Source organism: Ailuropoda melanoleuca, chromosome 3 (assembly GCF_002007445.2).
Source record: "Ailuropoda melanoleuca isolate Jingjing chromosome 3, ASM200744v2, whole genome shotgun sequence".
Lineage (NCBI taxonomy): Eukaryota > Metazoa > Chordata > Mammalia > Carnivora > Ursidae > Ailuropoda > Ailuropoda melanoleuca.
Window position 1 is genome coordinate 14165177 of NC_048220.1, and position 17460 is coordinate 14182636.

General features: G+C 34.9%; 1 protein-coding gene across 10 annotated transcripts in view; it reads left to right on the top strand.

Moving 5' to 3' along the window:
* The window catches only part of CSNK1G3 (casein kinase 1 gamma 3), a 105522-nt gene that overhangs the window by 18273 nt on the left and 69789 nt on the right, over positions 1–17460 (top strand). For all 10 annotated transcript variants that reach the window (XM_034655935.1, XM_034655938.1, XM_034655937.1 and 7 more), the window contains exon 2: positions 14193–14620. In XM_034655935.1, coding sequence (XP_034511826.1) covers positions 14443–14620 — 178 coding nt within the window. In that variant the 5' untranslated portion in view covers positions 14193–14442. The remainder of the gene's footprint in view (positions 1–14192; positions 14621–17460) is intronic.

A 17460-nucleotide genomic window follows, 5' to 3' on the forward strand; every position in this document is an offset into this window, starting at 1 on the left:
TTTAATGGGCATTCTGAATCTTGTATCTGCTTGAATTTCTGTTTTTGCTTGACTATTAGAAATCAGAAAAATAAATTTGTTAAGTATGGGTACTGAACTCCATGGTATCCATTTTGTATTTAGTATTACACAGTTACATTTCTAACATGACCTATCTTCTTGCGTGATTTCCTTACTTGAAATTTTTCTCAGTTGTTTTGTGGTGTGTATATTGTAAACTGCCCTAAATACTTTTCTCTAACAAGGTTGGCTTTTAAATAAAGTACAGATGTTATTTAGTTTTTAGGATAGATTGTTGCTAAAAATGTATCTATAATTTAGTGAGAAAATGATACACTTTTCAGTGGTTCTTAACTTTTTTAGAGTCATATAATCTTTTTACAATATGTTGAAAGTGGCGGATTCTGTCTTAAGAAAATGCACAGGAGGTCCATGGATTTCAGGATAAGAATTCCACAGCTGTTTCCAGTATTAGTGGACTCTATTTTCATTCGAAGTAAAATAAAGTAAACCAAACCAAAACAAAACCTGTGATTTGTAAAGGCACATACTACTTTACTTTTCAATAACTTGAAATATTCTTATTGGGTTTTGATGGTGTTTTTTTAGTAATTTTAGCATGAAGGCTACTTATTTATTCATGGTAGAATTAACATTTTTATTAAATTAATGACTGCTAGAATATTAAAATAATAGAGAGATGTAAAACTAATAGTGTCTCGCCTCATATCTCTAGTATTTGATTTTTTTTCCGTTGAGGAAGAATTAAAAGCCTGTCATTAGGTCATAAAAGGAGAAATAAGATTCCTTTGTAAAGGATTGTTTAATTAGGATCATAGATAAAAGAAAATTTGGTATTTAAAGGATGGGTCATTTTGATATTTTTCATGAAGGAATACTGGGAAGCTGAAAAGCACTTTAGTAAGTTTTCACAGACTTTATCATTTAAGTATATAGATTATAAACTTTCCCATGTCTGCTTCTAGATTCCTCTCTCCCAAACTCCTTATGTAAACTATCTCAGAATCTGAGGATGTTTAAAAGAACTTTTAATTATTTCAGTTTTAAATGCTTTAGGTAGTTACTTCTGTAATTTAAAATAATATGCATATACTATTCTCTTTGATTCTGTGTCAAACTATTTTATTTTTTTATTTTAGAAGCCCAGCGTGGAGCTCCATGCAAGGCTTGAACTCACTACCCTGGGATCTACAAATTAGTGATTCCCTATAGTGTTTTCTGGTATATTTCACTTAGTATAATGTTCTCGAGGTTCATCTATGGTGTCTCAGTGGCAGAACTTCTTTTTTTATGGCTAAATAATGTTCCATTGAATATAGACTATTTTCTTTTTCCATTCATCTGTGACAGACATTTAGGTTGTTTCCATATCTTGGCTAGTAGGAAATAGTGCTTCAGTGAACATGGCAGTGCAGATATCTCTCTGAGATACTTATTTTAGTTTTCTTTGGATATATACCCAGAAGCAGGATTACTGGATCATATGGTAGTTCTATTTTTGATTTTTTGAGGAACCTCCCTACTATTTTCCATAATGACTGTACTAATTTATATTCCCATTAACAGTGCACAAGGGTTTGCTTTTCTCCATATCCTTGCCAACATTGGCTAATTCTTATCTTTTTGATAATAGCCATCCTAACAGATATAAAGTAATATCTGATTGTGGTTTTGATTTGCACTTGCATGGTAACTAGGGATGTTGAGGAGCTTTTTTATATACCTGTTAGCTCTTTGTATATCTTCTTTGGAAAAATGGCTAGTCAGATTCTTTGCCTATTTCTTAATCACATTACTTACTATTGAGGGGTATGTGTTCCTTATGTATTTAAGACTTTAACCCTTTATTAGACATATGATCTGCAAATATTTTTTCCCATCCCATAGGTTGTCATTTTATTTCATTGATAGTTTCCTTTTGCTACAGAAGGCTTTTAGTTTGATGTAGTCCTACCTGTTCATTTTACTTTTGTTATCTGTGCTTTTGGTATCATATCCAAAACAATCATTGCCAAGACTAGTGTCAGGAAGATTTTTTTGGTTTTGTTTTTTCTTAGGAGTTCTGGTTTCAGGTGTTATGTTTAAGTCTTTGGCCCATTATGAATTAATTTTTGTGAATGATGTGAGGTAGGGATCCCATTTCATTCTTTAGGATGTGGATATCTAGTTGCCCTATCACCATTTATTGAAGAGACTGTCCTTTCCCCATTTTATGTTTTTAGTGCCCTTGTCAAAGATTAGTTGACCATACATATATGGATTGATTATTGATTTCTGGGTTCTCCATCCTATTTTATTGATTCTTGTGTCTTTTTTTGTTTTTTTAATGCCAATACCATGTTGTTTTGATTACTGTAGTTATGTAATATAGACTGAAGTCAGGAAGTGTGATGCCTTCAACCTTGTTCTTCCTCAGAATTGGTTTGGTATTTGGAGTCTTTCATGGTTCTCCGAATTTTAGGATTGTTTTTTCTGTTCTGTGAAAAAAGCCCTTGGAATTTTGATAAGGATTGCATTGAATATGTAGATCACTTTGGGTTATTTAATAATTATAACAATACTAATTCTACCAATTTAAGAACATAGCCTATCTTTGTTGTATTTGTGCCCCTTCAGTATTTTCCATTAATGTCTTACACATTTCAGTGTATAGGTCTTTCACCTCCTTGGTTTAAATTTATTTCTTAAGTAGTTAATTCTTTTTGATCCTATCGTAAGTGGGATTGCTTTCATAATTTCTTTTTCAGAGCGTTAGTTGTTAGTATATGGAAGTTCAATTGATTTTTGTATGTTGATTTTTGTGTTCTGTAACTTTACTAAATTTGTTTATTATAGCTAACAGTTTTTGGTAGAATTGTCAGAAATACATCATACCAAAACTAATGGGATATAGCAAAAACAGTTCTTAGAAGGAAATTTATAGTGATAAGTGACTATATTAAGAATAAAGACCTCAAATAAGTTTATACTTCAAGGTAAAAGAAAAAGAACTAGAAAAAGAACAAACTAAGTTCAAAGTTAGCAGAAGGAAGGAAATAATGAGATCAGAGCAGAACTAAGTGAAATAGAAACTAGAAGAACAACAGAAAAGATCACAAAATGAAGAGCTGTTTTTTTAAGGATAAAATTGATAAAGTCTTGGCTAGACTAAGAAAAAAAGAGAAGACTCAAAATTAGAAATAAAAGAGGAGATACTGCAGCTAATACCACAGAAATACAAAGGCTCATAAAAGACTCTTGTAGGGAATTGTATGCCAACAAATTATGTAATCTGAAGAAATAAAGTCGTAGAAACAAATAACCTACCAATACTGATTCAGGAGGAAATAGAAAATCCAAATAGACTTGTAACTACTAAGGAGATTGAATTAGCAATCAAAAATCTCCCAACAGCAGCAACAATAAAAACCCAGGACCCAATGGCTTTACTGGTGAATTCTACTAAACATCTAAAGAAGAATTAATACCAGTTCTTCTGAAGCTCTTTTAAAAAATTGAAGAGGAAGTAATACTCCTAAAGTCATTTCATGAGTCCAACACTATCCTGATGCCAAAGCCAGATAAGGGCACCACAATAAAAGAATATTACAGACCAGTATCCCTAATAAATATAAATGCAAAAATCCTCAACACAATACTAGCAAACTGAATTTACCAGAACATTTAAAAGATCATATACTATGGTCAAGTGGGATTTAACCCTGAAGTGCAAGGATACTTCAACATTTGCTAATCAATAAGTGTAATACACCACATTAACAGAATAAATAATAAAAATTGTATGAGCACCTTAATAAGTTCAGGAAAAGCCTTTCACAAAATTCAACATCCATTCATGATAAAAGTCTTGAGAAATTATGTATAGAAAGAACGTACCCCAACATAATAAAGGCCACATGTGACAAGCCCATAGGTAACATCATATTCAATGGTGAAAGGTTGAAAGCTTTTCCTGTAAGATCAAAAACAAGACAGGGATACCCCCCTCACCTCTTGTATTCCACATAGTACTGAAAGTCCTACCCACAGCAGCCAGACAAGAAAAGTCAATAAAAGGTATTCAAATTAGAAGGGAAGAAGCAAAATTTTCTTTTCTTTTCTTTTTTTTTGAGATGCATTATCTTAGAATTGTCTATTAACAGTGATGAAATTTTAGCTCACACATTTCCAGTTACCCTTCTGTCTTTAAATGTTTGAATAGTTATTATGTTTACTTCCTCTCTTGCTTACCTTTTATACTTTAAATAACATTCTTACATCTCTGTTTTATTCTAGCACGTTTTACATTATTTCTTTACTCTTTGCTTTGTAAGGCGCAGATATTCTTACTTCTCTTGTTTCTTTTAGCACTTCTACTTCCCCTTAACAGCTGATCATTTGTCAGTTGTATCAAGGCTGGAAAAATTTATAATCTCTTCTGTAACATTTATCTTGCATTTTTTTTGGATAGGATTGATTCTAAAAGCTGAAAATCAATTAACCATGCTTGCACTGTTAGGACATGCAAGAGAACCAAGTTGTATGCTAGGGTTAATGATCTTTTTAAAAAATTTTTATTGTTTTTTATTTTAATTCCAATAGAGTTAACATACAGTTTTTTAGAAAAGATTTTAAAAAAAGATTTATTTAAAATAGAACAACAGTGAGAGAGTGAGTGAGAGAGAGCATGAGCACAAGCAGGGGGAGCGGGGAGGGAGAAGCAGGCTCCCTGCTGAGCAGGGAGACCCGGATGCGATATGATGCGATGCTGGGGCTGGATCCCAGGACCCTGGGAACATGACCTGAGCTGAAGGCAGACGCTTTTCCGACTGAGCCCCCCAGGCGCCCCAGTTAACATACAGTTTTATATTAGTTTCAGGGTACAATATAGTGATTTAGCAGTTCGTATAATTTCCCCTCTCCCATGTTCTCCTTTGGATCCTCCTTTGGCTTCTTTAGAGGTTTGTTTTTATTTTGTTTTGTTTTACGTAGGAAATAGTAATAGTAGTTAGTAACAATTTTCCCATTCCCCCATTTTGCCCCTGCCTCCCTTCCCTTTTTCATTCCTACTTACGATTTCACCTCACTTCCTTTAGGAAGCCATTGTGGACTTCTTTCTGGCAGATTACCTCCTTACTCACCTGTTGTATTTTCTGGTACTTAGTTTGGGACTTTACTTCCTTCATTGTTTCATCTGTAGTGTATGCATTTCTTCCCATCTTCCAAAAGTTTATCAATATTTCATGGCTCCAAGTGTTTTTATTGATGTGGATATACATAGTTACAGTTGTTAACTCTTAATAAATAGAATATTTAAACAGAAAGGTATATATATCATAGGAAGACAGCATGTTGCAATTTTGTAAGTTAATGACTTGTTACTTCTGTGTGTGTGTGTGTGTGTGTATGGTCTTTTTATTCATAAATATCTTGGAGCCCTGTGTACATGAATGGGGCTTGTTAAATGGTGTGTTCCTCCCCCCCCCCTTACTCCAGGTTGGTTCAGACTAGGATCTGCCAACATTGAGGTGTTGTAGATATTGAGAATATAGTCTGGCAGAAGGGGGAGGTCCCAGGCTGCAGATCCAGCTAGAAAGGTACAGTCGGTGTTTTGAGAGGTCAGACAGTTAGCAAGAACAACACTAGGAGGTAAAATGGGTAAGAATATGAACTCAGGAATTCTACTTTTTGTTAATCATATTCTCAGTGTACCACTTACTAACTTCATGATGCTGGTCATGCACTGTAATTTCTTTAAATTTTAGTTTCCTCGTTGGTAAAAATAGAGATTCATTGTAATAGTATCTTACAGTTTTGAGAATTGATGAATTAATCTATTAAAAGTACTTAGCATAGTAAGTGCTCCGCAAATAGCAACTACAGAGATTAAAAAAAAAAAAAGTCTTCTGTGTTTTCTTGAAAAGTTAGAACGTCTAGATTCCTGAATGGCAACGATACTGTTTACAACTAATAGCTGCCCCTTTCAAGTGGGGTATTTGGTTTCTAGTTTGCTGTAGTCCACAGTATTCCTTATGGTCTTATTCTCTGCTTGATTCATTCACACATATTACCTGCCTTACTTGTTTGGGCATTTGGATTTGCGACTCATGGTCTGTTGGTGTTAGGTATAGCTGAAAGACTAGCTTCAGTTTTCAGAACTGATTTTTCTTTGGTGCTAGGATGAATCACTACAGAAGGCAGAAATACAAGCTGTATTAACAGAGTAATTCAGGCAAGGGAATGCCATCTCATCCAGGAGATTCTTGGGAGCCCTTGTAGCACACTGGTTAGCATATGTGAATAACGGCTCACTGAGGTGTTTCAGGTGAATGAAGAGCCTGATGTTAGGGGGCCTGGTGTTAAGTTGCTGGGAGGCCTCTAAGTAGGAATCATACACCTAAAACCTGGAAATGTTTAGAGATAGAGAGAACTCATTTATCGATCTATAATATCTGTTGACTGCCCTACATGCCCAGTATGTACTAGGTTCAAAGACCACAAAATTACATGTACTAAGAGTCATTGTCATGAAATTGGACAGGCAATTTTAATACTGTGCGTAATGTAAGAGTATCCTTAGAAATCTCCTAGTCTAATCCTATTTTATAATTACTAAAATAAGCGTAGACAAATTAAGCCTTGCCCAAGTCTTCGCTACTGGTTGGTATTCCAAGACTTCTTTTTTCTAATCCTCCATGGGCAGGTAGCATCAAAGAGGTCTGGAAGCATGTAGTGAGGATCCCCAGACCTGGGAGAACTGTTGTAATAGAGCAGGGTACAAAGATTGGAACTTAGATATGAGAGAAGGTCATATTACCTTACATAAAACTCATTCTTAGAAAATCGGAGTTAGAGATTCTTTTCAGGGACTCAAAGAAGTAAGTGGCTATGTTGGAGAAGCCCACATGGCAATGAACTGTAGGCAGTTTCTAGGAACTATAAGCCATCATATAGGACCTGAGGGTGGCCTCCACCTGAGAGCCAGCAGAAAGTAGGGGCCCTTACTTTTACGTGGCAAAAAATGTGAATTCTGCCCATAATCTGAAAGGGCTTGGAAGATAATTCTTTCCTGCTTTAGCCTCCTAATGAGAATGCAGCCTAACTGATACCTTGAATGAAGCTGTGAAGCCCTGAGCAAATGACTCAGTTGAGCTGTGCCCAGACTTCTGATCCAGGAAACTGAACTAGTAAGTGTGTATTGCTCTAAGCCTTTAAGTTTCTGCTGATTTGTTACACAGCACTAGAAAGCGAGTGCTTTTGGTCGTGTCCAAGTATACTGTGTTCTTTAGTATAGTGTTATAATGAACACAGTGCTTACCATCTAATTTGAAGTACCCAGTCCACGCTGTCCTATGCTTTAAAAGCATGACAGCCATAGCAATTTGTGGTGTGCTGTGCAGCAGTGGGAAATGACAAGTGTGCCACATATGACCATGTAGCATGAGGCAGCCATAAAAATATGTAAATGAATTAACATGGAATCATTCTTAGAAAAATTTATTTATGAACAATAAAATTTGAATTTCATATGATTCTCATGTGTTACAAAATGTTGTTATTCTTTTAATTTTTTCCCCCAACCGTGTAAAAATGTAAAGACCATTTTTAGTTTGCAGTGTACGAAACAAGCCACAGGCTGGATTTAGCCTGTAGGCTGGAATTTGTGGCTATAGCTAATAGCCAAACTTGTAGGCGATACAAACACTGTTAGATAGTTGCTGTTAATAGGGAAAGTGCTAGCGCTGCTTGAGATCCTTAGTAAGAAAGTATTTTTGTAAAAAAAATCTAGTTTGTAAAAATATTTTAAAGACTAAAAAGTCTATTATTACACGTTTATGAAGAGTTTCTTGAGTGTGGTGAACTGGATGGACTAAAACGGAAAACAGCTTCATTTCTCACTAACCAGTGTTATCATGTACCTACTTTGATTTTTCTCCTTTCACCACTCATAGATGATATCTTAGTCAGTTTCCATTGATTTCATGTCACATATTTATAAGAATAAGTTCACTTCTGGCAGTGGGCTTATTTTCGTCTATCAAAAATACCCATTCCGGTTTCGAGGTTCAATTTTAAGCTAATTCATTGCATCTTTCAACCACTGTCTCCCCACCTCTCACTTTCAGGCCTGGCTCTTGGCTCTGGAACTTTGTCTGGGGAAAGGATTTGGTTGTCTCCTGACTCTTCCCCCCCTCCCCGCCAATTCATCATGCTAGCCCTTGCGCCTCTACAGTTCGGATTGGGTAGAGGGGTATGAAAGCGAAAGGGTGGAAGTCCTTTCATGGATGAAATGCTTTCATATGCTATTTCTTTCACGATGAACTTTTGATTCTTCAGAGACTTCATGAGGACTTCCGTAAAACAAACAAGCAAACCCATAAATATTGCTGTACACAAATAAGTGTATGCATTACAAAAAAGGTCTGGAGCACGCGCGGCAAACTGAAAGTAATGGTTATTACCTCTGCATAGGCAAGTGGAATGGAAGACAAGGGGTGTGGATATCTCAAGGGGTATTTTTACTTTATTATTTGAATTCTTATTACATGTAGATTGTGTTTTGGGTATTTGATTAAATATAAACAAAAAGCTTTGTGTTGAAAATAACATGAAAGATTGCAAAAGGAAAATTACTTCTAGAAGTAATAGAAGAAGTATAGAAAGGCGCTTTCAGCATCTAAAGTACTGATATGTTCATAAACTTTAAGAAAAGTAGCATTTTCAGATAACTTTTATGATAATGTTATAGGATGGAAAAACATGATCTTTCAGATACAGCATTAATTTTTTGGAATGTGGGTTATCTCTAAGAGTCGCATTTTGAAGTGTCGTTGACATATAATACAATGTGTAGGTTTTAGGTATCATTTTATGAGTTTGGACAAATGTATGCACCTGTGTAATCCTTTCCCAGTTAAGATGTAGAACGTGTCCTTCCCCCAGAAAGTCTCCTCATGCTGCTCCTCTCTCAGATACCCCAACACCCTAGGCCACACTGATGTGATTTCTATCACCACAGCTTATTTTAGCTGATTCTAGAATTTCATGTAACTAGAATCATTTAAAATATACTCATTTGTTCCTGACTTCTTCCACTCAAATATCTGAGAGATTTTGCTAAAAAAAAAAAAAGTTCTTTTAATATATACAGAGCTATTGATATTTTTTGTTTCATCTTGTCATCTTATATTGGATTTTTTCAAGAAGTTTGTTCATTTCCTTTTCTTTTCTTTTTTTAAGATTTTATATATTTGAGAGAGAGAGTACAAAAGCGGTGGGGGGATGGAGAAAGACAAGCAGACTCTACAGGCTGAGCATGGAGCCCTCGGGCTGAGTCTCATGACCCCATGATTACGACCTGAGCCGAAATCAAGAGTCAGTTGCTTAACTGACTAAGCCACCCAGACACCCCAAGAAATTTGTCCATTTCATCTGAGTTATCAAATTATTGGCATAAAGTTGCTCATAATTGTCCTTTTCCTTTTAAAATTTGTGAGGGGCGCCTGGGTGGCACAGCGGTTAAGCGTCTGCCTTCGGCTCAGGGCGTTATGGGATCGAGCCCCGCATCAGGCTCTTCTGCTGGGAGCCTGCTTCTTCCTCTCCCACTCCCCCTGCTTGTGTTCCCTCTCTCACTCCCCCTGCTTGTGTTCCCTCTCTCATTGGCTGTCTCTATCTCTGTCGAATAAATAAAAAAATCTTTAAAAAAAAATAAAATTTGTGAGATCTTCAGTGATGTTCCTTCTTTCAGTATTGTTATTGGTTATTTGCATATTTTCTCTTTCTATTTTTGCTAGGAGTCATCAGTTTTATTGTCCATTTTCAGAGAATGAATATTTTGGCTTTATTTGCTTTCTCTATTGTTTATTTTCTATTTTATTTATTTTGTTCCCTGGATAGTTTCTTTGGATTTCCTTGCATGTTCATTGACACTTTATTCTGCTTTATCCAATCTACTTTTAAGTGTCTCCAGTGAAGCTTTTCATTTCAGATATGAGTCTTTTTATTCTAGAGTTTCCATTTTTTGGTATGATATTTTGGCATTTATCTGCTGAGACTCCTGTTTTCAGTCATTAAGGCTATATTTTCATATAAGTCCATGGGATAGTAATAATAGCTCTATGAAAGTACTTCTTAAAGTGATATCTAATTTGCTCTTTTCTAGCTTTTTAAGAAGAAAACCTAGATCATTGCCTAAAAAACATTTTTAAATGTAGGCATTTATAGCTTCTGATTTTGTTCTAAACATTGACCTAGATACAGCTTACAAAATTTAATGTTTCATTATTATTTTGTTAGAGTTTTTTTCTAATTTCTTATGTGATTTATTTTTCAACTCATTATTTAAGTGTATTTAATTTTCAACTATTTGAGGATTTTCTAGACATCATGTAATTTTTTTTTTTTTTTAAAGATTTTATTTATTTATTTGACAGAGATAGAGACAGTCAGTGAGAGAGGGAACACAAGCAGGGGGAGTGGGAGAGGAAGAAGCAGGCTCCCAGCAGAGGAGCCTGACGTGGGGCTCGATCCCGTAACGCCGGGATCACGCCCTGAGCTGAAGGGCAGACGCTTAACCGCTGTGCCACCCAGGCGCCCCGACATCATGTAATTTTTGATTGCTTTTTAAATTCTATTTTGATCAGAGAATGTGCTCTATAATATTTCAGTTACATGAGGCTTAAATTATGGCACCGCATATGATCTTTCTTGGTGAACATTTAAAAGAAATACTATTCTGTAGTTTTTGGATGTTGTATTTTATAAATGTCAGTTAAGTTCAGGGTATTGATGGTATTGTTTAGATCTATATCAGCATACATCCTGATATTTTTGCCTCCTTTTAAATTATTTTAAAGATTTATTTATTTTAGAGAGAGAGAACATGTGAGAGCAGGGGGAGGGGCAAAGGGAGAGAAAGAGAAAATCTCAAGCAGACTCCCTGCTGAGCATGGAGCCTGATGTGGTGGGGCTTGATATCATGACCCTGAGATCATGACCTGAGCTGAAATCCAGAGCCAGTCCTTCAACCGACTGAGCCACCCAGGTGCCCCTTGATATATTTGTCTTCTATTTTGTCATTTATTGAAACATTGTTAACACTTTCAACTTTGATGGTCTTTTTTCCTTTAGTTTTCTTAGTTTTAGTTTTGTTAATTTTAGTTTTTTATTTTGCTCATACGTATTTATGATTTTTATGTTTTTCAGCTTAATTGATATTTTTGGCATTATGAAATGGACATCTGTATCTTTGGAGATTTTCCTTTGTTTTGCTGTTTTCTTTGTATGATAATATAGTTTCTCAAGCATTCTTACACTTGCAATTTGCATAGTGTATCTTTGTCTCTTTTTTTTTTTTTTTTAAAGATTTTATTTATTTATTTGACAGAGATAGAGACAGCCAGTGAGAGAAGGAACACAAGCAGGGGGAGTGGGAGAGGAAGAAGCAGGCTCATAGCGGAGGAGCCTGATGTGGGGCTGGATCCCATAATGCCGGGATCACGCCCTGAGCCGAAGGCAGACGCCTAACCGCTGTGCCACCCAGGAGCCCCTATCTCTTTTTTTACTTTCAGTCTCTTTGTGTCTTTGTATTTGAAATTGTTTATAGAGATGAATATAGTTGGATGTTTCTTTTTTATACAGTCTGACAATTTTTTCCTTTTGAGCATATGGTCCATTTTCTTAGTCCTTTGTGTGTTTTCAACTGTAGTGTCTTGCTCTTTGTTTTCTTTTTGTCCCATATGTCTTCTTTCTCTCTTGTTGTAATCAGGTGTTGTTTATTATTTTTATATTTTGTCTTAGCTGTTTAGTTATTCCTATTACAATTAATTTTTTTATTTGGCCTAAGTATTAAAATATACATTCTTTACTTGTCATTGGCTACTTAATATTGAACCACATCATCCCCCACAAATATAAAAATCTTAAAATAATGCAATTACGTTTACTACCCCCTATTTTTGTTGTCATATATTTTACTTCCATTTTTGTTATAAATGACACTAAAAAATTATTTGTGCTTTAATCAGTAATTTATCTTTTAAGGAAATGAATACCTATGCATTTCTGATTTCCAGTGCTCTTGATTTCTTTTTGATGTTTCACATTTCTTCAATTTGTAGGTTAATGTTTTTCACTGAATTTGGGACAGTTTGAACCATTATTTATTCCAATATTTTTTTCTGCCCCATTCTGTTTATTCAATTTAATAGGACTTTAACAACTAGTTAGTAGTTTCAAAGTCCTGTTTTCTAATTCTACTATCAGGATCATCTTGGAGTCTGTTTCCTTTGACAGCTTGGTTTCCCGGCTGTGGGTCACATTTCTGCTTTTTGCATGTCTGGTAATTTTTAATTGTATGCTAGACATTATAAATTCAACATTGTTAAGAGTCTGAGTCTTTTGTCTTTTTTAAGTATGTTGAGTTTCATTGTGGAATGGAGTGAGTTTAATTGATGCTTTTCTTAATCCTATCTAGGCTTGGTTTTAGGCTTTAGTTGAGCCACTGTAGCGTAGTCTTTACTCTAGAGTATGGTCCTTACTCTGAAGACTTGGTCTTTGTGGTGTCTCAGCTGAATTCCTGGGATATTAATGAGTTTCCTCCACCATGACTACTTATGAACTTAAAGCTCTCACAGCACTGTGCAGCCTTTAATATGTTCATTACTCATTTAACCCCATAGTAGCCATTGTCTACTAGGTATTTCAGAATATTGTCATCCACACAATATTCTGCCTACCACTACCGACCCCCAGCACTGTACCACTGCCTCACCCTGTGTAACAAATCCTACAAATTTCACTTGTTTCAACAGTGACTGATCTCTGATCACTGTGTACTACCTGTGTTTCACCTCCCTGTACCATAGCCAGAAAATTATCCCTCCCTAGAGAGCTTGGGTAAAGGTAGGACTCACCTTATGTGTTTGCTTTTTCTCGAAGATCACAGACCATGGTGCCTATTATTCAGTACCTGAAAACAGGTGCTTCGTAAGTTTTATCCAGTTGTATAGTTATTTACAGCAGGATGGGAAGTTCAGTATCAGTTATTCTGTTATATTTGGAAACAGAATAAACAGTATATGTGGAACTCATTCAGTTTTACAAATACCAAACAGAGGCTTACAGTTTTATCTGCAGAATATGAGTATGGCAGAATTAATATGAAACACCTTAAACACATTGGGTGTTAGGACTAATTGCCTATTTGGGGAATTGCTGGGAAGTAATTAGAAAGTACTATTTGTTTCAACTCTTGTTATGATTGCATTCTATAATCAGTTTCAGAAATAAGAATAAGAAGTCCTTGATATTGATCCTGGTTTCCTTATTAGTGACTATGTTTTGAAGTCACTTCTTTAATTGCAAAGAACAGGAATGTACTCATATTGTTCAAACAAAAGTAAGAGAATTGCTTAAGCTTGCAGAATTGAGGTATGTTAGATGGGTGAAATTCCTAGAGAAGGTGAATGGGGAAGACTGCTCCAAAAGCCTTTTTTTGAGCTTTAGTGTTTTCATGTATATATTAGAAAATATAAAAACTAATCTTCTCCACCTTATAAGGTGGGTACCAGTATTTCTTAACCTTATGAAATTATGTTTTTTTTTTAAAGGCCTGGTTCAAATGTTATATAAGAATTCTTTCCCATAATGGGTGGCAAGAATGTTCTTTGTGTTACCACTTCTGAAGGCATTTCCATATATAGTTGTAAATAATAATATTTGTTATTAATAAATAGTGTTTTAATTCTAATAAATATTTGAAGTTCAAATGAGAATGTATATTTGAAAAGATTTTGAAAATTTGTATGTATGTGTGTATGGACATCTGGAAGACATTTTTATTAGAATCTTTTACTCATTTGCAAAATGTATTCTCTTTTTCTGCTTTTAAGTGGAAAATCTTATATTGACTTACTGGTAAAAACTGAAATGGTTTTAAGTTCTAAGGTCTAGGTTAGTGAATGGACATTGGCTTATGAAATAGCACATTTTTGATGTATTTTTGATTTTTAATATCTCTTTGGTATTAAGGTATAGGAAAGACACTAATGGTTACTTTTAGTCTACTGTGGTTTGATTATTTAAGTGGGAATCAACAAATAGCAATAATCCACTGCTTGAACTTATTAATATCCCCAAAATATGTTTTTTAATTCTTTAAGTTGACTAATTTTCTTTTCTTAATATTCTAGCTCTCTATCAATATCAGCTTACATCACCGAAAAGATAATTTTGAAGACATGTTTTGCTGAAAAGACAACTGAGAAAAATTTTACGAATGGGATGAACACGCTCCAGTTAACTGACTACCTGCTGCAATTTGAATGTTAACAATTACCCACCTGGTACAGTTAACCTAGTGATGTACCTATTCTCACAATACCCTATTTCATTGTGCTTGTCTTGATTAAAGAATTCAAAGTGGAGTACCGCAAACTTGATATGGATAATAAAAAGAAAGACAAGGACAAATCAGATGATAGAATGGCACGACCTAGTGGTCGGTCGGGACACAACACTCGAGGAACTGGGTCTTCGTCCTCTGGAGTTTTAATGGTTGGACCTAACTTTAGAGTTGGAAAAAAAATTGGATGTGGCAATTTTGGAGAATTACGATTAGGTAAGGCTATTTTATTTATTCTATTGTGTTGGAAGCGTTTTTTTTTTTTTTAAACTTAAAGTACTTTCTAATGAAAATGATATAGTTATTGTTTAGTGTAATTGTTGTAATTTTAAAGAATATAAATGTTGGAAATTTCTTTCATATTTGTATTTTCATTTGTAAGGAGTTCCCCAGTATATGAATGTCTGTTTACTTGGGATCACCCATCTGGAATATGAGAAAAAGAAAGGAAATTAAAAAGCTTCAATAAGCTGAAAAAAAAAAAAAAAAGGACCCATACGGAGCCATTTGCAGTGTATTATTTAAGAATGATTATTTAAGCTACTTTTTCAAATTTGAAAACATGTAGTAACTGATCACTTTAAGAGGGTATCTATGGCTTAAAATCAAGGTAATATACTGAAACTGCATAAAAATCAGTGAAATTGGAGACGCCTGGGTGGTGCAGTCGGTTAAGCACCCAACTCTTGGTTTCTGCTCAATGATGTCAGGGTTGTGATTCTGAGCCCCAGCATTGGGCTCCGCATCCATTGTGGAGTCTGCTTAAGACTCCTTCTCCCGCTGCCCCTACCCCCTTCTTTCTCTCTTTCAAATAAATAAACCTAATAAAAAAAAATACTCCACTAAATTTATATTGTAATTCCATCACCACCCCCTCCCTAACAAGTACATCCAAGGTGGGGCTCCGAAATCTGTATTATTATTATTATTTTTTTTTAGAGAGCCAGTGGGAGTGGTGGGGATAGGGGCAAAGGGAGAGGGAGAGAGAGAATCTTAAGCAGATTCCATGCCCAGCTTGGAGCCCTAGGTGGGTCTTGATCACATGACCCTGAGATTATGACCTACACTGAAATCATGTCTGATGCTTAACTCACTGAGCTACCCAGGTGCCCCAAGAAATCTGTATTCTTAACAAGGGACACAAAGTACTGATTCAGTTTATTTTTGTAATCAGACCGATTTGGTAAACACTGGTGTAATTAAACTCCTAACTCTGCAGTTAAGGCAATTGAAACTCAGTGAGGGAAGGTTGCCTGCCAGATGTCACACAGCAATTTAATGACGGATTCGGGACCAAAATCTAGGCTTTTAACTGCTAGTGCAGTGGAGATACGGCTATCTTAAATGAAGGGAAATAAGAACAGAGCAGCATGGTTATATGGGCGTCACTACTGAAGTTCCTTGAGGGCTGTGGTCATGGACCACCAGTAATGGAAACTTCGTTGTAAAAAGGAAAAACTTGGCTTTACAATTTTCCTTAGATACAGCCCCACTTATTAGAAATAAATCCAATTGTATGTTTATCTACTCAATTACTTCTCCTTTTCATCTTGTAAAACGCCCTAATTTGTAGTTAGTCCTTCATTTTAATACTATTTCATGTTGCTAATGTGCATTAAATCTTTTCATGGAGCAACCCAATAAAAGGCAATGACATACTTTGTGAAGAGCTGTGATTGATGTGTCTGGCAGACTCTTGCATTTTAGTAGGGACTCACATATTTGAAAGGGTGAATGTTTTACCCCTCATTTTCTGAAGGATATTGAGTTAGATATTTTGAAATTCTTTAACTGTTTCTGATTTTGAAATTAGAAAAATGAGGTTATTTATTTGTGTACCTTTGAGCACCCTTCATCCATCCAAAATGTACTGCATGTCTGTCATTTGGGGGCATGATTCGGCACTGGTAATACTGGAAAAATATAAAAATTGTCCCCGCTGTTATGGAAAATACAAGTTAAGTCACCACTTGGGGCCTCAAATTCCTCAACTTTAAAATGGAATTATTTCTACTTCCTAGTTTATTGTGGAGATGGAATTTAGATGATAATGTAAAAGGACCAGCACTGTACCCGCGTATTTTAGGAAAACAATGATTGTTCCGCTTCCTTAAAAGATATATCAAGATATCTGTTCTGTTTTACAATTAAATCGATGTCATTGTATGTATTTTTATTTAAATTTATATGTATAAATTAGCTCTACAGGTATATCTTATTTTATATGTATGTATTTGTATTCTTCCTCTTTGTGGATATGACTGTAGTACGTTGGCCATTTTTATTTAAAAATGATTTCATGTAATTTATTCCAAAATAACTATATATATACATGTTTACGCACACGTGTGTGTGTGTGTGTGTGTGTGTATACACACAAAATGAATCTAGCTGACCCTTTTCACTGGGGCAGTATGAAAACTATATGCACCATATACTGAAACTGTATATGCTACGTACAGTGAAAAAGCAGTAAAATACCCCTTTCTTTTGCAGTCTGTGAATAATCAGAGATAGGATTAAAATGATTTATTAGTCCATCCGTCCATCCATCATCCACCTGGCTGTGTATCTGTATCTACTCTGTCTATGGTTATTTATTGTATATTTGTATTTATTTATTTATTTAAATGTATGATCTGTACTCTGTATTTGTGTTCTATGCATATTTATATATAACATCTATACTTATATAGCTAATTTATTCATTTTATTCTTTTTATTGATAGTATACTAAAGAAAGCAGCATTTTACTCCTTTTTTAAAGGCCCCAGATAATTTCTCTGTATAAAAAAATTTGTTCAAAGCATCATTCTTTATATACCTGGATAAACATGCTAATGTTATAAGCTGGTTTGGATTCTAAAAGTGCTTGCTTTAAAACATTAATAGACAAATCTTGAATATTTAATTCCTGGCCCTAAAATTTTTGTGATTAATATTGGGTCAGAAAGAATATAAGGTATACACATTATAGGTAAGTAACTTTCAACAAAGATACTATTGGCATTTTGGGCTAGACAGGTTTTTTTTTTTTTTTTTTTTTTTTTTTTTTT